This window comes from Rhinopithecus bieti, unplaced genomic scaffold (genome assembly GCF_001698545.2).
Source record: "Rhinopithecus bieti isolate Rb0 unplaced genomic scaffold, ASM169854v2 scaffold_32083, whole genome shotgun sequence".
NCBI lineage: Eukaryota > Metazoa > Chordata > Mammalia > Primates > Cercopithecidae > Rhinopithecus > Rhinopithecus bieti.
The window spans coordinates 3297781-3320310 of record NW_016814096.1 but is presented as its reverse complement, the minus strand read 5'-3'; the positions used below and the strand labels follow the sequence as shown (position 1 = coordinate 3320310).

The window sequence follows — 22530 nt, the reverse complement described above, 5'->3', positions numbered from 1 at the left end:
TTTTTTTTTTTTGAGACGGAGTCTCGCTCTGTCGCCCAGGCTGGAGTGCAGTGGCCGGATCTCAGCTCACTGCAAGCTCCGCCTCCCGGGTCCACGCCATTCTCCTGCCTCAGCCTCCCGAGTAGCTGGGACTACAGGCGCCGCCATCTCGCCCGGCTAATTTTTTGTATTTTTTAAGTGGAGACGGGGTTTCACTGTGTTAGCCAGGATGGTCTCGACCTCCTGACCTTGTGATCCGCCCGCCTCGGCCTCCCAAAGTGCTGGGATTACAGGCTTGAGCCACCACGCCCGTAGGCCAGGCTTTTAATCAGGCTCCCCGTGTGCAGTCAGAGCGGGCACAGCCAGCTCCTGTCTCAGCCTCCCGTAGAAAGACCTCCCGGCCTCACCTGAGCTTCCCGCAGCCCTGTGTACCTTCGCTCCCACCCAGGGTCCTGCGGCCCCTCCTCCCAGCATCCAACACTGGGAGCCCACCTGGACCTGGGCTGGCTTCCCTGCCCCGCAGCTTCCTTCGCAGCCTCAGTCCCCGGTCTCCAGGAATGGCCACACCTCCTGGGGCCCCGCAAGGGTTAAGGCAGCAGAGAGGAGAGGTTTGGGTTGACGTCGCTCTGGCTGAAGGTGGTTCCCCTCAGATGAAGATGGGAGAGCCTGGCGAGCTGAAACCCGAGCTCCCGCTCAGCTGGGGCTCGGGGAGGTCCCTGTAAAAGCTGCCTGCCCCCGGCGTCTCTGGGTCGCTCCTCTCCCTCCCCAGCAGACGCTCGGGCACCAGCCGCGGCAAGGATGGAGCTGGGTTGCTGGACGCAGTTGGGGCTCACTTTTCTTCAGCTCCTTCTCATCTCGTCCTTGCCAAGAGGTACTGTGAGTAGCGTCCGGGACACCCTAGGAGGGAGCATTTTCCTCCTGGGGTCTGCCTGGGAGCAAGACTGGGAGTCTCAGGAGGTGTGGGGTGTGTGTGTGTGTGTTTGAGGTGGGGGGGTTGGAAGGGGGTGCTTTTCCAGTGATAATCTTGGGGACTTGGCTGGTGGTGCTGGAGCTCCTGTGGCCCTCCCTGAGACTGTGACATGGTTTTGTCATCCCAAATCGTGGGCCTGAACTGTCTCAGGAAAGCGGACCAGCTCCTATTTTATTTGCTCTTTTTAGCATTTTGAAAGCACCAAATTGCCTTAGGGAATCAATTCTGAGTTGCCCGCTCTGACTTGCAAAAGCTAAGTTTCCCTTGGAAAGGGCTCCCTCAGAGGTGAGCAGGAAAGAAAGAAGAGAGGGAAAGAAAAAGAAAAAGAAAGAAAAGGAAAGAGAGAGAGAAGGAAGGAAGGAGAGAGAGAGAGAGAGAGAAAGAGAGAGAGAAACAAAGAAAGAAAGAAAAAAGAAAAGAAAGGAAAGGAAAGGGAAAAGAGCAACAAGGCTTGCTTGGTGTTCTGGTGAATGTTGCTTCACGAAATCCTACAGCCATACCCCTTCAGAGCATATCCAAGCACAGGAGACTGACTCACTCAGCATATGTAGACACACTCCCTTTCTGATGAGAGTGAGAAAGAAGAAAAAAGCCAAGGTTAAAAGTGCAGATTGTTTCTGGGGATGCACAGGGTTTGTTTTGAAGGAGCTCTGGCTTCTTTGGTTTTCATATGTCATTTTCTAAGCCACAATCCCCAGGTCAAATGGGCTTCTGGGGACAAATGAGGCTGGTACATGACATGGAGATCCAGCTAAGGGCAGAAGCGAGGGAATGGCAGGCTTGTCTTATAACGGCCCGCTTGCTGGCAGGCAGGGAAATGGGAACGTCATAGGAACATCTGTCCTTCTATAGCCCAGGAGTGAGGTGAGACCTCATGAGGTAAGGGCAGGCTGAGATGTACAGATATGACCAAATGGGGCAGCTCTGAATAGGGGCAGGCTATGTGTGAGACTTCGCTGCTCCCCTTCTGTGCTGGTTATCTGTCACCTGAACTCTACCTGAGCACTGGGTGCTCTGCCGCAGCAAGTAGCTGGCAAATGCCCGAGAATGAAACAGGCCAGGTGAGGTGGGGAGGATGCTAAATGCAATAGCCTGTATAGAAGGGAAACTCAGCCATGGGCACATCCCTTCATGATCAGCAAAAAACTGAGATACACAAACCCCCCTGCCCTTCATTTTGGTCAAACTTTCCATCTACCTAGAGCCTGCCTGCCCAGGTAGGATGTTCCTTAATGATTTACAATAGAGATGGTGAGTGTTTCATTTGAATTTTGCCTCCATGGTGTCTGGAGCAGCCCACAGACAATAATAAAGGAAGAAGGAGCCCTTCATAAGGGCTGGCAATCCTTACACCAAGGGTAAGTGGGTGACTTTGCATTAAGGCACATCCCTACTTCATCTTCGCCTTTGGGCATGGTGTCGGTGGACCAGCTCCAGAGGACCTGGTTCTTCTCAGAGTGCCAGGGCTCAGTGGATTCGATTCCTCAGGGTTGCATCAGTGTTCCCCTGCTTCCTTTTTTATTACATGGCAGGTGAGGCTCTTCAAAGTCATAAAAGTTTTAAAAAAATAAAATAAAACACCTGAGCTGCCTCTTTTCCTAGCCCAGAATCTGAAAATCCATTTATTTCTGACCCAAGAACCTCTTTTACCTTTGGCTGTGAAAAAGCTTCAGGGAGGATGCACAGTTTGTTGGTGGCTAAACTGCTGCCTGAACCAGAGCGCAGCTTCATGTATTTAGCGAGGATATTTTAGTTGTTGAATGTTTTACTCACATTTCGAGGGAAGACAGAGGAATCGCGTGGAGAAGGAAAATATTTCTTCAAACAGTGAAGGGAGTCCACTCCCTGCTGGGATGCTGAATCTGGCCCCAGTCGAGAAAAACTTGGAAGCATATTTCCTCTAATTAACTTTTCTAAAAAGAGTATTTGCTGAATTATAAACATCCACGGGGATGGTACGGGAGAGCGTTATTGCTCACCGGCATGTGATACATGTTGGGAGGATGAGAATCCAAACATGAGGCCAAGTGATAACCCAACATAAACAGAAGAGGGGGAGAAGCCCAACTCCACTGACTTCACCAAATTGCAGTAGCTCTGCCAGTGTGATTCTGCCGAAGAGGAAAACCTCATTTAAAATATGGGACTCTTGGGAATGAAAACTTAATCTGGAGAACTTCATAAGTGTTGCTTCCAACAGACACTAACTTGTGGGGAATGAACATAAATGCAACCAGGGAAGATAATTTGAAGTGCAGATATTCAGTGGGCAGGAAAAACCAGCTAAGAAAGGAAATGTGGAAAGAAAGCAACGGAGGCGTGTCAAGAAAAATTAGATGTTAGATTACACTGGGATGTGTTGGCAAATTCCCAGGAGAAAGCTAGGAAAATTGGGCCTTCTTGGCAGGGGTGGATTTTTATGGGGATCATGAAGAGGGTGTTCCTCTAATATATACTCTGAGAGCTCCTGGCATCCCCAACAGGAAAATAATTTAATGATGGGATCATGGAGTTTAGGAGCTGAGAATGACTTTAGAGATGATTTTAGTATGAGTCCCTCAATTCAGAGGACGAAGAGATTAAACATCAAGCAAACACTTAGTGAACATTTATTAATGTGTCCAGTCTTTGAGCCAAAGGCTTTATGTGCATTAATTCTCAGACCACCCTGAAATGGCATTGCTATTATTATCCCTGTTTTACAGATGAGGTTCAGAGAGGTTCTGTGATACACAGAGGTTTAAGGATACACAGGCATGGTTCCCCCAAAAATTGAACATAGAATTACCATTTGATCTAGCAATTCAATTTCTGGGTATATACACAAAAGAATTGAAAGCAGGGACTTGATTAGATATTTTTACATCAACGTTCATAGCAGCATTATTCCCAATAGCCAAAAGATGGAAACAACCCAAATGTCCATTGGTAAACAGGATGCAGTTTACACCTACAATGGAATATTATTCAGCCTTAAAAATAAAGGATCTTCTGATACATGCTATAACACAGATGAACTTTAAGACCTTATGCTAAGTGAAAGAAGCCAGACACAAAAAGACAAATGTTCTGTGATTCCACTTACTTGAGGTACTTAGAATAGTCAAATTCATGTAGACAGAAAGTGGGATGGTAATTGCCGGGGGCCAGGAGAAGGTGGGATGGGAGTTATTATTTGATGGGTACAGAGTTTCAATGTGGAATAGTGAAAAGTTCTGGAGATAGATGGTGGTGATGGTTGCACAATAGTATGAATGTATTTATGCCACTGAACCATGCACTTAAAAACGATTTGAGGCCGGGTGTGGTGGCTCACGCTTGTAGTCCCAGCTACTTGGGAGGCTGAGGCAGGAGAATGGCGTGAACTCGGGAGGTGGAGCTTGCAGTGAGCCGAGATTGCACCACTGCTCTCCAGCCTGGGCAAGAGAGTGAGACTCTGTCTCAAACAAACAAACAAACAAAAAACCCAACTAACCAACCAAACAAAAAAACTATTTGAAAGGTAATTTTTTGTTATGTGTATTTTTCCACAATAAATAAATAAACAACTACACTAGCAGATTAGTGGAGCCCAGGGTGAGCTCAGGCTGTCTAGTTTCTGAACCCAAGTTCTCCTGTTACCTGGAGGACTTACATTCACACATCCAGCATATGGACTGATTATGCTGACGGACATCTACCTTTGTTAAGGTTTCGGGATGCACATGAAGCAGGGAAGAGAGAGCCCTTGCTAGCTCCTGTTTTAGTGGCATTGTTGCTGCGTCTTGGCTGGCTGTGGCAAAGAGGGAGACTATGCTGATAGACCACAAACTGGCAGCCTTTGGAGCCAAAAGACCTGCAGAAGGTATTTAGTAGGACATAAGTGCTTCAGAGTGTTTTGAACCTGAATGTCTTGAGTTAGGCTGGATCCTCTCTAGGGTCTGACACCCCACCTCTCAACCCATATGTCTGATACCTGCTAATCCCTACTAGCATTTGAAGTTCTGACCTCCCATTTCTGAGAGGGATGGGACAGGAAGAGGGAATGAGAGGGAGAAGGTGGAAGGCTGGATGGTGAACGGAGGGAAACAAGGGAGTTAAGCTGCTGAGGACTAATTGGCCACAGGATTTTTCAGAGCATCTAGTACATCAGACTTTATCAGTGTCTAACATATTTTAATCTGTATATTTCATGGAACATAATCTTACCTGTCTCTGTGACCTCTAACTCATTGGTAAAATGTTTTACTTTCATAAATGCCCTTGAGCATGAGCTTTCAGTGGAAACTGAAGACAGGCCTGGGTGTTATATCTGGGTCAATTACCTGTGAACAAAGTACCTTAGACATGGGACCCCAGAAGCAGAGGTGACCTAGAGTGTGTAAGTCCCTCAGGAATATGCAGAAGTCTTGGGGAGGGCTTTAGAATGCTACTGGCATGGACCATGGGTTTGACTTATTATTATCCGCATCTGGGTTATACTGGCTAGACAGAAATAGCCAAGATAATGGTGCCTGGGACCTAATGACAGGTCTTAAGTCTGAAAATTATTTCCATCTGCCCCACTGGGGTGGCCAATCCTGATGCAAAAGAAAACTTCTCTAACTGCCTCTCCTGAGATCAGCTCTAGAAGCTGCAGTTGATTTGGGGTGTAAGCAAATTGAGAAAAGTGTCATTTCCATGATAAATGAGGGAAGGTTGTGCCCTATTCCCCCCTCATGGGGGAGGAGCTGTCATCCTCACTTTGTGGATATTTGAAAGTAACAAGAGCCCAGCCTCCCTCCCCTCTTATTTTAAAGATGAGGGAAATGCAATGTTTACATTTTCCAGTTCCTGAATTCCAGGGCAGAGAACCCAGAGGCCAGCTGGAAAACTGAAAGCTACCAGATCAGTGGCAGAAACTCTATTAGATTCCAAGCCTGGTCTATGTTTAAGGAATTCTGTGTGTCAGTCATCTCAACACCTAGGCGAGAGCTTTAGATTAAAATGAAGAGAAAGAAGTAAAAAATTCAGGACACATCAGATCTCACCTATAAACAGAACCACTCAAGGAAGGCAGAGAATTGGAGTTGGCTGGAGATACTCCTCTCTGAATCAGTGTGTCTGCTACCCCCTACTCAACTCTACCCTCTTTCTTGGTTGTAATTGTCTGTGAGACAGACTCAGAGCCCATGTGGGTTGAGAGTGGAGTAAGTAGGGGTTGCACATCAGGGCATCTTTACCTTTGATGATAGAATCATCGATGGGGGAAACACCTTTGAAGAGGCTTCCATCCTAGCATACCTAAGGAAATGAATCCCAAGTTTGGTTATCCAAATAATTTATTGAGTTTGTGGTGAACACTAGGCACTCCCTTATATGCTTTTTATATATTTACTTAATCCTCACCACAAACCTAGGAGGTAAGTACTATTGTTGTTTGCCCCACTTCACATACAAAGGAGCTTAGGCAAAGGGTTTCAGTACCTGCCCGGGTCATATAACTGGATATCCGTGTTTTTGTATCCAGTCTGACTCTATAAGGCATGCCCTGAAATACGTCACAACACCACCACAGTAAGCAGTAGGTCCAACGGTGGCAGATCTACTGGCTGTATTTTGGCCAAATGATAAAAAAATCATGGTGTTAGTAAAGGAGTCTGATTATCCCTGGAACATCCCATGTGCCCAGATTGGCCTGCGTCAAGTCATGTGCTCACCTCTGTGGAGGTGGAGTGGATGCAGGAAAAAACAGAGGCATCAGCAGCCCCAGTAGCACCACATGGAACCCAAGAGGAGCCGTTCCCTAGAGGAAACAGGGGTGCCAGGCAGACCGAAAGTCCAACCAGTTTCTGGGATAGTTGTCCATGGTGTCATGTACCTTGCCCTCAGTAGATATGAGAGGTGAGAATTTCTTTGTCCCATGGTAAATTTTTATCATCCAAATCACATGTCTGTTTGCAGAGGAACAGAATTGCGAAAGAGACCATTTATTTCCAGCGTGGCCCTGACATTGTGTACGTCTGCTCCTTTATGGATGTGTTCTGTGTAAACTCTTAAGCCATTGGATGGGAGGAGCAGACCTGGAATGGATAAGGGGGAGCACTTTTCTCCCTTCTTTTTTGGCAAAACATAGTTGATGAATATTGCAGGGGATGGAGACTCAATCCCTTTTACTCTAATCCTAAGATGGGTTTTAACCAATTCATCTCAACTTTGAATGAGGATCTACTATCTACCAGATACCAATGTCCTGGATCTTATATCAGCTATTTAAGGAAGTGGCCCCCTTGGCTGAGCAGCTATGAAGACTACTATTTCTGTCACTCTTCTGTCTCTAGTGTTGGATAAATGCCTTTATTTCTGCAGTCTGGGCATCTTTATCATCGTCTTCTCTGAAGTTCTGGCTGTCTCAGAGGGTTGAATTAGTGGTTTGGCAGCAAGTATCCCTGTAAGTAGAAGTCTGGTCAGTTGACTTGATGATTGGAAAACCAGGCTGTTGCTGCCAGAACAGAGTGAGGAACACATTTAGCTAACTTTAGCTCGGGGGAGACACAGCAATTGTCCTCACGCACTGAATTTATGGTGGGTTGAAAAAATTTCCAGCTGCTTTAATGAAAAACCACTGGATGGAGAGGGGATGTTGGGTTGGTTTGCTTGAAATCAAATGAATTGTTTGATGATTCCAAGAAACTAAAGCATCAATGTTTTTCAAATCCAGTTGCACTTCTATTTACTTTATTTATTTATTTATTTATTTTTTTTTGAAGACGGAGTCTCGCTGTTGTCGCCGCAGGCTGGATGCAGTGGCCGGATCTCAGGGCTCACTGCAAGCTCCGCCTCCCGGGTTTACGCCATTCTCCTGCCTCAGCCCTCCCAAGTAGCCTGGGACTACAGGCGCCCGCCACCTCGCACGGCAGTTTTTTGTATTTTTTTAGTAAGAGACGGGGTTTTCACTGTGTTAGCCAGGATGGTCTCGAATCTCCTGACCTTCGTGATCGTGCCCCCGTTCTTCGGCCTCCCAAAGTGCTGGGATTACAGGCTTGAGCCACCGCGCCGGCCTATTTACTTTATAAATTCCACTGGATGGTTAAGGGAACAAGAACAAAATGAGGCTCTTGTGGTCCAACAACTTGAGGTGATCAGTTAATTCTCTGATCACCTCAAGTTGTTTGACCACAGAGCCTCTTTTTGTCTTTTTTCCTTACACTATACAGCAGAATTAGTGCTCCATGGAATACAGTTTGGAAAACTCTGATCTTTCATCCGTAAGGCATAAGACATGGAAGAATATCTCACCATTAAAGGGGAAAGAGTAAGAAGGGAATTTGAAAGTCTAAGAAACATGGGCTTCCCTTTAGACTTTTGCATCCACCATAGGATCCCGCCTTAGAAGTTAACGAGAATGATGGAGAACACCTGAAATGTCCTAGGACAAGGTGCCTGGGCTTAGCTTCTACCTGGTATCATCTACACCTATAATTTCCAACCTACCTTTGCTTACTTGGGTACAAGCAGAAGGGAGGACATGGCTGGTGGTAAAAAAAAACCTTGTTACAGCACTTTTTGTTCTGGCTTTTTGCTTCCCAGGGGGTTAACTGCCTGCTTCTCAATGGTGTTCAGCCTCCCTTTTGGGCAAGCCTGATTCTCTGGCCAATCCACTGGTAGAATACAATGGGTAAGTATCTCAAGCCCTCATGGAAATGAGATACAAATTGTAGTCAACAAAAATATTCACTAATGGATCCAGTGGATTCCTCTTTCTGTATAGTAGAGACTCTGAAAAGTCATAGCAAGAGAAGATTCTAACGTCAGTCTTTGTCACAAATAGCCTTTGCGCTGGGAATCACACATGCTCCCATGTCCATATTCATGTATTTATTCAGTAATCCTTATCAAGCCCCTATCAGGTGCCAGTCATGGTTATAGGTGTTGGGGATATCAAGATGAACAGGACAAAGTCCTTGTTCTGAAGGCAATCTACTGAGAGAACTTCTGGTTCAGCTTGGCATTTCCCAAAGTGGGTTTCAGGAAATGCTAATCCTGGGAGATATTCAGCAAAAGTAGACAGAATCCAGGATGTTATGATGAAATAAGTCTGGGGGATTTGGAGATGATAGACTCCGCAGAGTCCTGCAGTAAAGAAAGCTATGATTCATTTTTACAATGAAACATTTCACAAAGTTGTTTGGCCACAGAGCCTCTTTTTGTCTTTTTACCTTATACCATCCAGTGGAGTTAGTACTTCATGAAATACAGTTTGGGAAACTCTGATCTCTTGCCCATAAGGCATAAAACATGGAAGAATATCTCACCATTACAGAAGAAAGGGGAAGAAGGGACTTTGAAAGTCTAAGAATCATGGGCCTCTCTTCAGACTTTTGCTGAGGTATGGGTAGGAAGTCTGATGTCCTCATCACTTAACATTTGCTGAGATGTTGAAAGGGCTATGGAGATAATGGCACATCCATGTTCCTATAAGAAAGGTTCTCGCCAGCACTAATCGATTTGGGCTGTGGAGAAAACTCATTTCCTGTATTCCAGGTGCTTGTAGCAATGTGAGCGGTCTGAGATCACTTGGCAAACTGAGGTGTGAATCTCATTTATTAGCACGCCTGATGATGTGGCAGTCTGGGGGAGTGAGAAGAGCTGTGACTTGACTTCCCAGCTAGATGTATCATGTCAGATACAATTATCATCAGTCTACAGAGAATATTTGAGCATCCTTCTAATCCCCGGGACATTGAATCTAGGGTCTAATCACTCCCCTCCCCTGCCTCTTTTTTTCCCTCCCCTCCTCCAGAGGCTTCTTCAATCCCTTGCGATTATTTGTTTGAGCTGCCCCCTGCATTGTCACTGTTTCTACCTGATTGATATTTTATTAGATCATCATTGACTACCAAACATTTGACTACAATGTAAAGTAAGAATTGTGGTCCAATTTGTGGTCAAAATTACTCCTGTATTTGCCAGTTCTGATAGAGCCCAGGCACTGTGACCCTGATTTGCACAACCTGAAAGTGGTCTGTCTGTTTACCCTGGGGCTGTATCCCATAGAGACAGCATACGGGTTTGAGCTGTTCGTTGACCCCTTCTTTGTTGTTTGTGGGACCGACTTTATTCCTGCCTTTGCTAAATATTGTTCTTGTTGTCACACAACACAGTTTTTCCCTTGGCCCTAGCATTGTGTGCCTTCTTTCTCTGCCCGGACTTGTTTCAGACAGGATGACTGCAGTGACAATGGATGAGGAATGAAACCAGCTGCTCCTTTAAAGGGCATCTTGCCTAGGTGGATTTTGGGAAGCTATGATCTTCTCAGCCCCCACTGAATATATACCGAATTCATCTTTGATACAGATTTCTTGAAATGGATATACGTTTACATGTGCATGCACACAGAATAATAAAAGTAGGCATAAGAGGTGCATATTTCTGTGTGTGTATGTATGTATGTGCACATGCATGGGGTATAAAGCATTGTGGTTTGAAACACTGATCAGAGTTTGAATCCTGGCTGTGTCATTTATGGCTAGTTTTATTCAGCAAGTTACTTCCCCTCACTGATGTGGCCCTATCACCTTCCAATCTGCAGACTGAGGATAATTGTGTCTATATCATAGGTTGACTGCAGGTATTAAATGAGATAATCCATTTAGCATACTTAGCATAGTGCCTGGCAAAATGGAAAGACTTGAGAAATTAAAGTTGTCACATACTCTTCCCCTTCCTTCTCATACTGTTCCCACTAACACAAGTTTCACAAGGAATTGAGAAGGAATGATACTGGGTGTTTTCATCTATAGTTTGATGAAATTTATATGATCCTCTTGAGACTCCCCTTTTCAGGCCAAACTCCCATTCTACTCATCTGTGACTCTGTCAGAAAGAGAAAGAAAAAAAGAATCCCAAAAGACTTGTCATACATCTATCTGTTGACACTTGCTCTCTCTCCTTGGTTTTAATATGTATCCACCTTCCAGCCTTAGGAGAAATGCCTTTCACATGCCATGGCTTCATTTCTCTGTGTTTGAAATAGGGCTGGTGGCAGGTTCTTGTAGGCACGTGAGGGATAATATCTTATAGAACAGGTGGTTCTGGGCTAATGATGTTCCACTCCAAACACTGAGGCCCCCTTAAAAGTCTGCAGATGAGACGTTGCTCATGACCATCCACCTGTTATAATTCAAGTTTAGAGCCAGCCAGGAATCCTCAGGCAAAAAGAAGTTTCCCTTGATCTTGTTCTAGCTTGCAGAGCTGGGGGAGGTAACTATAATAAGGACTAGCCTGCCTGAAGCTGCTGTCAGCTCAGGGCTTTGGGACCCGTTGGACATACCATTACAAATGCATCACCCTGGCTCAACATTTTTCTACACTTGACATCTGTTGTTGGCCAGCTGCCTTTGGTACACAGAAAATCTGGCTTCGGCTTTGCATAGGGGAATCTGGATAGGAGGAAAGTAACAGTAATTCTGGAAGCTTTTGGCAAAGAGGTTGACCATGGCAGATCAAGACCCCTGCTGTAGTCCTAATGCATTTGGACTCAGAAAGATTTTAAAGTGTGCAAGACTGGGAACAGGTGGGATAGTTTGTAAAATTCTTGGGTCTTGGGAAAACGAGATTGAATTTTTAGGGTATAGCTTATATTTCATTGTTTTTAATGTAGTCATTCTAATGCTTTGATTGATATAATATTTGCTGAATTGTACTGCCAAGTTTTATTTATCTCTTTTTGAGACTGGATCTTGCTCTGTCACCCAGGCTGAAGTGCAGTGGCACAATCATGGTTCACTGCAGCCTTGACCTCCTGGGCTCAAGTGATCCTCCCACCTCAGCCTCCTAAGTAGCTGGGACCACAGATGTGTACCACTGTGCCCAGTTAATTTTTTAATTTTTTGTAGAAACCGGGGGTGTGTGGCAGGGGGGTGGGTGTGCTATGTTGCCCAGGCTGGTCTCAAACTCCTGACCTCAAGCCATTCCCCGCCTCAGCCTCCCAAAGCTCTAAGATTACAGGCATGAGCCATCACACCTGGCTGCCAAGTATTTTTAGATGCATTATTCAATTATCTTTTTCGGTAACCAGTGCTAATAAAAATAAGACCTATTCAGCTCGTATTCCAACATTTGAAATAATCCAGAAGCAGCTGTCCTTCAACGATTTTGAGTACCACAGTTGTTGAGGATAATGGCAACTGGGGATTCCTCCAAACTCCTAGAATTTGGGTTTTGTTCCCTTTGGATATGGATGTAGAATTTCTGTTTTTGAAGTAAAGCAGCAGGGGGCAAGATAAATGGAAGAGGGATTAGAGAAAAGGGACCAGGAAAGGCAAAAGCAAGTGGGTGGTGCCCAGAATGCCATGATATAAACCTGAACAGACTGCTTGAAAAGGCCATGTATGTGTGGGCCCCTGGAGGAGACATTACATCTTGCCTCCTTCGCTCCTTTGCCTTCTGTGTCTTTTTGTGTTCTGCAGAGAATAAGGGTAATGTCTGACAAATATGCTTTTTTTTCTTCAAAAACCCTTTATGCTCATTGTGTTTTTTCAACTTCAGTGACATCAACAATCTCATCCCTGTACCTCCATCCTCTTGAAGCTTTGGGGAAATGCTGTGGCAAGCTGTCGTGTCCATGGTTGTCCGGCAGCATAAAGGAGGGGCAGGTTCCATGGATGTGGGTCCAGAGTATAGCCCAGAAGGTGAGAATCCCTTTCAAGGCCACTAAGAAGTCAGGGTTATTATCCTTCATCTTTAGGTAAGTCCATCTTTACATGGACTGGAGGGAAGGTACCTTTCTTGGTAACACATTCTCCTGGAAATAGTAAAAGCAGCATCATAGGGCTGTGATTGTTAAAGGAATGTGCTTATTTGAAAGGTAGAAACTTAGCTCCCACCTCCAGAGATTCTGAGGGAAGAGTTCTGGTCTGTGGTCCAGGAATAAGACATTTAAACAAGCATCGCAGGTAGTTTCAATACAGGTGGTCTGGAGAGTGTGTTGTAAATGAGAACATGGGCTTCTGATGCACACAGACTGAGTCCCAGCTCCGCCACTTACTGTTTAACTTTGATTAAGGTACTTAATCTTTCTGTGCCTTGATTTCTTTATATATAAAATGCAAGATAGTAATGCAATTGTGAGGACTAAATGAAAGAACACAGAGAAACACATGGAAAGCACTCAGCATGGTGTCTGGCTCAGAGCAAGCTCTCCATGTAAGTTTATTGCTGTTGTTGCCATTCAGAATGATGAATGACATACCTGAGAGCCAGACCAGCATGATGGTTAATGCTCTCTGACTCTGGAAACAGCCTGCTTGGATTTGAATTCTGTCTCTGCTACTTACTACTTGTGAGTATTTAACTCCTCTGAACCTCAGTTTTCTCATCTATAAGATAGAAGTGTTAATTGTCCCTATGCTATAGGGTTATTGTAATGATTAAATGAGATGATATAGATGAACAACCTAGAACTGTGTCTGGTATATAGAAAGTGCTGTGAAGGTGTTTGCTATTATTATCTGAAACAGGTTATTCATCAACCATTTTCAGTGATTTCAGAGTATAGCAATATCTCCCCTAAACTTTCCTTTGGTGTCACCATTGGAAGCAGAGTTCTGTTCTGAATAGACTACTGATATGACTCAGAGCGCGATTGTTGATCTTAAATATGATAGTAACACTGAGTGCTTACTGAGCACCCTGCTAGCCACCGCTTTCCTTTTTTATTTTTAATTTTTTTTTTAGACAGGGTCTCACTCTGTCACCCAGGCTGGAGTGCAGTGGTGTGATCACAACTCACTGCAGCCTTGACCTCCCAGGCACATGTGATTCTTTCACCTCAGCCTCCTGAGTAGTTGGGACTACAGGCACATGGGACTATGCCCAGCTAATTTTTATATTTTTAAAGACAGGGTCTCGCTATGCTGTCCAGGCTGGTGTCAAACTCCTGGGCTCAAGAGATCCTCCAGCTTCAGTCTCCCAAAAATGCTTGGGTTACAGGCACGAACCACCCTGCCCGGCCTAACCATTTTCCTTTTATTAGGTTTCGTATACTCATCACAACCATGAGGAAGTGCTATTATTACCCACATTTCACAGACAAGAAAACTAGGAAGTTCAGTGACTCTCTCAGGGCCACCTAGGAACTGGTGGAGCTGGGATTCAAATTTGGGCAGCCTCATTCCTAGATGTTTCTACTCACCAATGCTGCTTTCTTCTTCAACTGTAAAGTCAGAGGCATGAATTCTCAAGAACCAATGTATTGTGTTGGAAAGAGCAAGGCTTTGTCCCTAAAAAGCTGAGTTCTGATCTTTCTTTTCACCTGAAACTGTGTTACCTGGGGCAATTTATTTACCCTCTTTCCTTATCTACTAAATGAAGAAAATAACCTACTTCAAAGGGTGGTTATGAGAAAGTAATGAGCTGGTATGTGTCAAGGGCTCATATATATTCTTAGCGGATGCTGGAAGTAGAGGAGGATGAATGAAAAGCCTCAGTGTGAGGTACTGTGCTTAATAAAAGGTGAGAAAGGAAAGAAAGCAACACATTCATTTTCACTCCTTTACCTCTCCCCAGGGTACATGATCAAAAATCAGATTTCTAGCAAATCCATTGAAAGTTTGATCACTCCTGGTACCCAAACAGGGGCTGATGAAGGCCTTGACTCTCCAGCTGTCAATATGCTGTTAACAGGAGCAGCTGTGAGAAGGAAGGAGAAGACTGAGGTCACCTAGGTTGAGATCCAACCAGGATGGACAGAGGGTCACTTGGTGACTGGTTGGCTGTCAAAAGCTCAGGGGAGGGATAGAATCACCAAGGGCCCCAGCAAGCAACCCTCTGACTCACAGTCTCATGGTTCCTGCCTGGCCTTGTCGGTGTCATCAGCCCCATGGAGCCAGTGGTCAGATCCTCCAGTGGTTAGGAATGTTGTGTGCTGTTTAGACATCAATACCAGAGATTCAGACAGCACAAGATGAGGGGGCAGTGAGTAGGGATGGGTGAGGAGCCCAAGCTGCCTAGTTGTATCTCTCTCTGATTCCTATGTCCTTTTTTCTCCTTCTGGTCTCAGAAGGTTTACAGAATGCAGACAGTAAAAATAAAACCTCAGTAGACATTTTAATGAAATGTGGTTAGAAGGGAGAGCTGTGGGGTTTTTGGTGGACTCAAAGGTAGGTTTTCACATCAAGGAAGAGGAGCAGGCACATGACAAAAGTGTCTTTCTTTGCCACCTTCTGGGGTGGTCTTGGCCACGGCCTTTAGTCTGACATCTGATGTTTCTATCCGGTCTGGAACAGCCTGACCTTTATGTTCATACAGAATCCTCAGAGTCTTTTCAGGTTGACCTTAACAGCCATCATGGCAACATGTTTTCTTAAAATATAATGTTGAAGACATTGCACTTGCAGACTATGCCTGAGGGGCACATTTGCTGCTCCTATCCTTCTGCACAGCTAAGCCCCTGCTGTTTGAGGGATTACATGCTTTTCCATTTGTCAGCAGTAGAAACGGATCAGTATTGGATAGTCGTAAAGCACATTTTGTCAGCCTGGTGAGGGGCTGTGCAAGATGATGATGATGATGATGATGATGACAGCTTTCTTTCACTCACTCATTCGTTCATTTGTTCACCAAATATATGAAAGCTGAACCTGTGCCAATTGGTCAGCATTGTGTTCATTGACTTGCTATTCTCATTGATAAAACAGGACCAAGAGGTTAAATGTCTTACATTTGCCAAAGTGAATTCTGGAAGAAATAGGGCAGGACTAATATAACTGGACTTCTCACTTTAGATAGGAGATACCAGTATGGCTGCCCATAGCTATGGAAGTTGAGAGAAGTGTTTGGACTTATGATGCCAAAATACTTTGCAACTCTGTTAATTTTTTTTACCCTGATTTTAGAGAGGGGATCCGGGGAGCACTTGCACACATAGAATAATTATGCAGCAATTTAAAATTTCTTGTAAAGACTATTCACTGCCAAGAGAAAATGTTCATGATACAAGAAAAAAAAAAGCAGCTTATAAAATAAAACAATTTTGAGAGGTAATAAGACTCTATGTTTATACATTTATTAATACCTACATGTGGATATATATGCCCATTGAACACATGACTTGAAGGATAGACATCAAAATGTTGACATTATTTTGAATACCTTTAATTTCCTTATTTAGACTTTCCTTCATTTTCCAAAGATTTTCACAAGGAACTCTTTTTTTGGGGGGGGAATAAAAAGTGTACTTTTTTTTGGGGGGGGGTGTGGGGAGGGTTGTGCACGAATGATTAGGCAGAGCACAGACAATTCTTAGGGCAGTAAAACCGCTCTGTAGGAAACTCTAATGGTGAGTACGTGGCATTATACATTTGTCCAAACCCACAGAATGTACAAGACCAAGAGTGAACCCTAATGTAAACTGTGGGCTCCAGTGATAATGATGAGTCCATGTAGGTTCATCAGTTGTAACAAATGCACAACTCTAGTGGGGATGTTGATAATGGAGAGGCTGTGCAATTGTGGGAGAAAGAGTATGTGGGGAATTTCTATACCTTCCTCTCAATTTTCCCGTGAACCTAAAATTGCTCTAAAAATGAAGGCTTAAGTGTTTTATAAAGAAAAAAGTATTTTATCCAATGGAAGAGCTAGTGATGAATGAATGCATGTAGCACCCAGAAGTCCCTAAGCTTGATTTTGCTGTGTGATCATGGGCATATGCTTGCTTTCTCAGTGCCTTGGTTTATCCCAGTGTGGAGTCTATGAGTTCTTTGTGTTTTCTTTGTGCTTATTCATTGGGAAGCACTGACAAGGTAAAATTTATTTGCAGCTTTCATAAGGCTTTGCCTTTAAATGTGAAAAGCAAAGTAAAGTTTGCTCAATTCCAGTAGCTGGTAAAACTACAAGTTGGCCAGCTCTTTCCCCCGAAGTAGCAGGCTTGTTCACTGCCCCTCTCCCTACCCCTGGAATTCTGTGGACCCATCTTTTCTCCCAGAATTAATTCTCTAAAAAAAGATTATTTGGTATTTCTCTTTGTTTCAATAAATAAGACCAACTCTTCCCTACTTCACCCTTTTCTTCACTGGTAAAGTGAAGGAGTTGGGTTAAATAATTTTAATTTAAAATAAAATTTATTAGCAACTTAATAGATCATTTTGAAGATTAAATTGTATTAAGAATTTAAAAACATTTTAGCTAAAATAATGTTAAATTGCTTTAGCATACATATAAGAAAACATGCAATAATTTCTATTGCTGTTGACATTGCTCTAAATCCTAGTTTGAGAACTGGCCCTTAGCACCACATTGAAATTCCCTGAAATTTGTACAGCTGAAGCCAAATGGCCAATGTGACCTTTCCACAAATGTAATTCTGATAAATGGAGGGAAAAAAATGCAAGCAACAAGATGTTGTCTATTTATTGCATTTTAAAATGTCTTTAGCTGGTTAACTTGAAAATTTCTCAAAATATATTTCACGTATCTATTTCTTACACATTCATTTTTGGGGGTACTTTTCTGTCTCTGCTCAAGCTGGGAGAGAAAGAGGGATAGTGGATTTATCAAACCAGAGGGGAAGGAGCAAAGTTACAAAATCATCCAAACCATCACCTCCATATTGCTGGGAACTGGTTTTATTTTTGCAAATATAGTCATGTGCTATTTAATGACATTTTGGTCAATGACAGACTGCATATATGATGGTATTCTCGTAAGTTTATAATAGAGAGCACTATTCAAATAGCAAAGACATGGAGTCAACCTAAATGCCCATCAATGGTAGACTGGATAAAGAAAATGTGGTACATATACACTATGGAATACTACACAGCCATAAAAAATGATATAATATCCTTCACAACCACGTGGATGGAGCTGGAGGCCACTATCCTAAGTCAACTAACACAAGAACAGAAAACCAAACACTGCATGTTCTCACTTATAAGTGGGAGTTAAACACTGAGTACACATGGATACAAACAAGGGAACAAAGGACACTGGGGCCTACTTGCAGATGGAGGGTAGGAGGAGAATGAGCATAAAAAAATATCCCTTAGGTACTATGCTTATTACCTGGGTGATGAAATAATCTGTACATCAAACCCGCATGATACATAGTTTACCTACACAAAAAAGCTGCGCATGTACCCCTGAACCTGAATAAAAGTTAAAAAAAAAAAAGATTATAATGGAGGTTCCTGTTTCCAAAATGGTGGCATAGAAGCAAGCTAGCTTCACTCTCCTGACACAAAACTAAAAATAAGTATATAGCACTAAGATTTTCAGCAGCAAAGTCCCAGAACTCAAATATGAGGATAACTGAGTTTCAGGGGCTACAGAGAATTGAAAAAACTCCGAGCAGATGGTAAGAGAATTGAACTTCTTTATCGATAATGTCCCTTTCCACAGTCTTCCCAGCACGAGGCATGTTGAAAATTTTCTTCTGACTCATGGTTTCTACACTGGAAAAACTGATATTGAGGCGGATAACCAGCTTCCCCACCATCTTGGGTTCTTTGACAAGAGATCATTTCCTGCCTCAAAGTGCACAGGAAGCATTGTAAGTACCTGAAGGGAAAAACATCCCTGGCAACAGCCAGAGATGAGCCAGAGAAAGGACTACCATCCACAGCCCTGGAAACTCTGCTTTTCAACTCGGCCAAAAGAAACACCAAATCCGAGTGGTGATTCAGGGGCGCTATGCTGCAGGAGGTACATCTACAAGTTCCCCAGGCATGAACTCCTAGCCAGCCTTTCAAAACTATTGGGGTATTCCTTTTGGGAATTCCCCAATTTGGAACAGGCAGTGTTCTGTTTACTAGAGCCAAGGCAAATCTGGGCTTAAGACACCATCTACTGCCCCAAAAGAAGTAGCAACTCAGCAGGAAGGAAAAAAAAAAAAAAGATTTCAATAGGTAAATTACAAAGAATCTCTAAGCAAACATACCCAATAAAAAATAAGGCATACAGAGTAGACTAAAATAAATAATCCTTCAATGCAAAAACAAAGATGTGCATCCACAAAAAACAACAGCAAACAGGGAACCATGACTTCCCCAAACAGACAAAACAAGGAACAGTGACTGACCCTAATGAGATGGCAACATGTGGGCTCTGACCAAGAATTTAAAATAGCAGTTTTAGAGAATCTCAGTGATTTCTAAGATAACACAGAATATTAACTCAGAAATTTATCAGAAAAATTTCACAAAGAGATTAAATAATAACAAAGAAACCAAACAGAAATCTTGGAACTGAGAAATACATCTGCTGAACTGAAAAATTTATTTGAAGCTTTCAACAGCAGAATGGATCATGCAGAGGAAAGAATCAGTGAGTTTGAAGTCGGGCTATTTGAGGCCGAGCATGGTGGCTCACACCTCTAATCCCAGTGCTTTGGGAGGCCGAGGTGTGCAGATCACCTGAGGTCGGGAGTTCAAGACCAGTGTGACTCACATGGAGAAACCCCATCTCTACTAAAAATACAAAATTAGCCGGGCTTGGTAGCGCATGCCTATAATCCCAGCTACTTGGAAAGGCTGAGGCAGGAGAATCGCTTGAACCTGGGAGGTGGAGGTTGCGGTGAGCCGAGATTGCATCATTGCACTCCAGCCTGGGCAACAAGAGCAAAACTCTGTTAAAAAAAAAAAAAAAAAAGTCAGGCTATTTGAAAATAGAGGAGAAAAAAGAAAGAAAAGGAACAAAGATTATTTGTACAATATAGAAAATTACTTCAAAAGAATAAATCTAAGAATTATTGGTATCCGAGAGAGTTGTGCCAGAGCAAGGAGTAGAAAGTTTATCCAAAAAAATAATAACAAAAACCTTTCCAAACTTAAAAAAGATATAAATATCCACATGCAGGAAGGTCAGAGAACACCAAACAGGTTTGACCCAAATAAGACTACCCTAAGGCATATGCTAATCAAACTCTTAAAAGTCAAGGACAAAGAGGGGACCTGAAACCAGTAAGAGAAAAGAAGCAAATAATATATAAAGGGAGCTCCAATTTGTCTGACAACAGACTTCTGAATGGAAACCACTCAGGTCATGGGGGAGGAGGACAACATATTCAAAGTGCTGAAAACAAACAAACAAACCCTGTCACCCAAGAATATGGCATCCAGCAAATCTACCCTTTGAATATGAAAGAGAGATAAAGTCTTTCTGAGATAAACAAAAGTTGAGAGAATTACCACCACCAGACCCATCTTACAAGAAATGCTAAGGGGAGTTCTTTAATCTGAAAGAAGAAGAAAAAAAAAACACTAACATTCAAAAAAAAAAAAATTGAAGGTATAAAACCCACTGGTAAAATTAAATACACAGATAACCCTAGAATACGCTAATATTAAAATTGTGGTGGGTCATTCACCCATAACTCTAGTATGACACCTAAAATACAAATCTGTCAAAAACAATAATAGTACAGCAACTTGTTAAGAAATAGGCACTGTAAAATATGTAATTTGAGACAACAAAAGTCAAAATTTGGGGGGGATGGAATTAAATTGTAGAATTTTTTAAAGTCTGTTTTCTTTCCTTGTTCCTGTTCTTTTTTAGTGATATAAGTTGTCATCTATTTAAATAATTTGTTATATCTATAAGATATTTTTGTAAACCTCATGGTAACTCAATGAAAAAAAGACTATAATAGATACACTAAAAATAAAAAGCAATGAATTCAAACATACCACCCAAGAATAACCCTTAACCACAAAGGAAGACAGTAAAAAAGGACAAAGGAAGAGATGAGTTACATGACAAACAGAGAACAAACCGCAAAATGGCAATAGTAAGTCCTTACTTATCAATAACAACTCTGAATTTACATGAGCTCAATTCTGCAAAATTAAAAGACATAGAATGACTGAAAGGATAAGAAACAAAGCTCAATTATATGCTGCCTACAAGAAACCCACCTCACTTATACAGATACAGAATGAATGTGAAGGGATGGAAAAAGAAATTCTATGCAAGTAGAAACCAAAAAAGAGCAAGAGTAGTTATACTTCTATCAGACAGAAGTAGCATACTTCTTCTATCAGATAGAAATAGCATGCCTGTTAAATACTGTGAAAACAGACAAAGAAGGTCACTATATAATATGAAGAAGTCAATTCAGCAAGAGGATATAATAATTATAAATATCTATGCACCCAACAACATATGCACCCAACAATAGAGCACCCAAGTGTATAAAGAAAACAATATATCTAAAGGGAGAGATAGACTGCAATACGATAACAGTAGGGTACTTCAACACCCCACTCCCTGTAGTGGGCAGATCATTCAATCAAAAAACAAAGAAACATTGGAGTTAAACTACACAGTAGACTAAATGAACCCAACTGACGTTTACCCAGCACATTTTACCCAGTTGCTACGGAATGCACATTGTTTTCATCAGAACATGAAACAGTCTCCAGAATAGACCATATCTTAGGCATTAAAGCAACTCTCAACAAATTCAAAACAGTCGAAATTATATCAGTTATCTTTTCTGACTATAGTGGAATAAAACTAGACATAAATAACAAGAGGAACGTTGGAAAATACATAAATAGATGGAAATTAAACAGTGTGCCCATGAATGACCAATAGGTCAATAAAGAAATTAAGAAAGAAATATAAAAATTTCTTCAACCAGAATAGGAACAGCTCCAGCCTCCAGCTCCCAGCGTGAGCGACACAGAAGACGGTTGATTTCTGCATTTCCAACTGAGGTACCGGGTTCATCTCACTGGGGCGTGTCGGACAGTCAGTGCAGGACAGTGGGTGCAGCCCAAGGAGCAAGAGCCAAAGCAGGGTGAGGCATCACCTCACCCAGGATGCACAAGGGGGAAGGGAATTCCTTTTCCTAGCCAAGGGAAACCATGACATGCAACACCTGGAAAATCAGGTCACTCCCACCCTAATACTGCGCTTTTCCAAGGGTCTTAGCAAATGGCACACTAGGAGATTATATCCCACACCTAGTTCGGAGGGTCCCACACCCACGGAGCCTCCCTCATTGCTAGCACAGCAGTCTGAGATATAACTGCAAGGTGGCAGTGAGGCTGGGGGAGTGGCACCCACGGTTGCTGAGGCTTCAGTAGGTAAACAAAGCTTCCGGGAAGCTCGAACTGGGTGGAGCCCACTGTAGCTCAAGGAGGCCTGCCTGCCTCTGTAGACTCCAATTCTGGGGACAGGGCATAGCTAAACAAAAAGCAGCAGAAACCTCTGCAGATGTAAATGTCCCTATCTGACAGCTTTGAATAGAGTGGTGATTTTCCCAGCACAGAGGTTGAGATCTGAGAATGGACAGACTGCCTGCTCAAGTGGGTCCCTGACCCCCGAGTAGCGTAACTGAGAGAGCCTAACTGGGAGTAGCCTAACTGGAGTGGACCTCAAGCAAACTCCAACAGACCTGCAGCTGAGGGTCCTGACTGTTAGAAGGAAAACTAACAAACAGAAAGGACATCCACACCAAAACCCTATCTGTACATCACCATCATCAAAGACCAAAGGTAGATAAAACCACAAAGATGGGGAAAAAGCAGTGCAGAAAAGCTCAGAATTCAAAAAATCAGAGTGCCTCTCCACCCCTCCAAAGGAATGCAGCTCCTCGCCAGCAACGGAACAAAGCTGGA

General features: G+C 43.1%; 1 protein-coding gene across 3 annotated transcripts in view; it reads left to right on the top strand.

The window, feature by feature from the left end:
- The first annotated feature begins 333 nt into the window (after positions 1 to 333).
- Positions 334 to 22530, top strand: part of PAMR1 (peptidase domain containing associated with muscle regeneration 1) — a 99583-nt gene continuing 77386 nt past the window's right edge. For 2 of the 3 annotated variants that reach the window (XM_017849744.1, XM_017849743.1), the window contains exon 1: positions 334 to 850. In XM_017849744.1, the coding sequence (XP_017705233.1) occupies positions 778 to 850 (73 nt within the window). In that variant the 5' untranslated portion in view covers positions 334 to 777. Of the gene's footprint in view, positions 851 to 8504; positions 8586 to 22530 lie in introns of those variants that run through there. The other variant, XM_017849745.1, reaches the window with a different exon arrangement.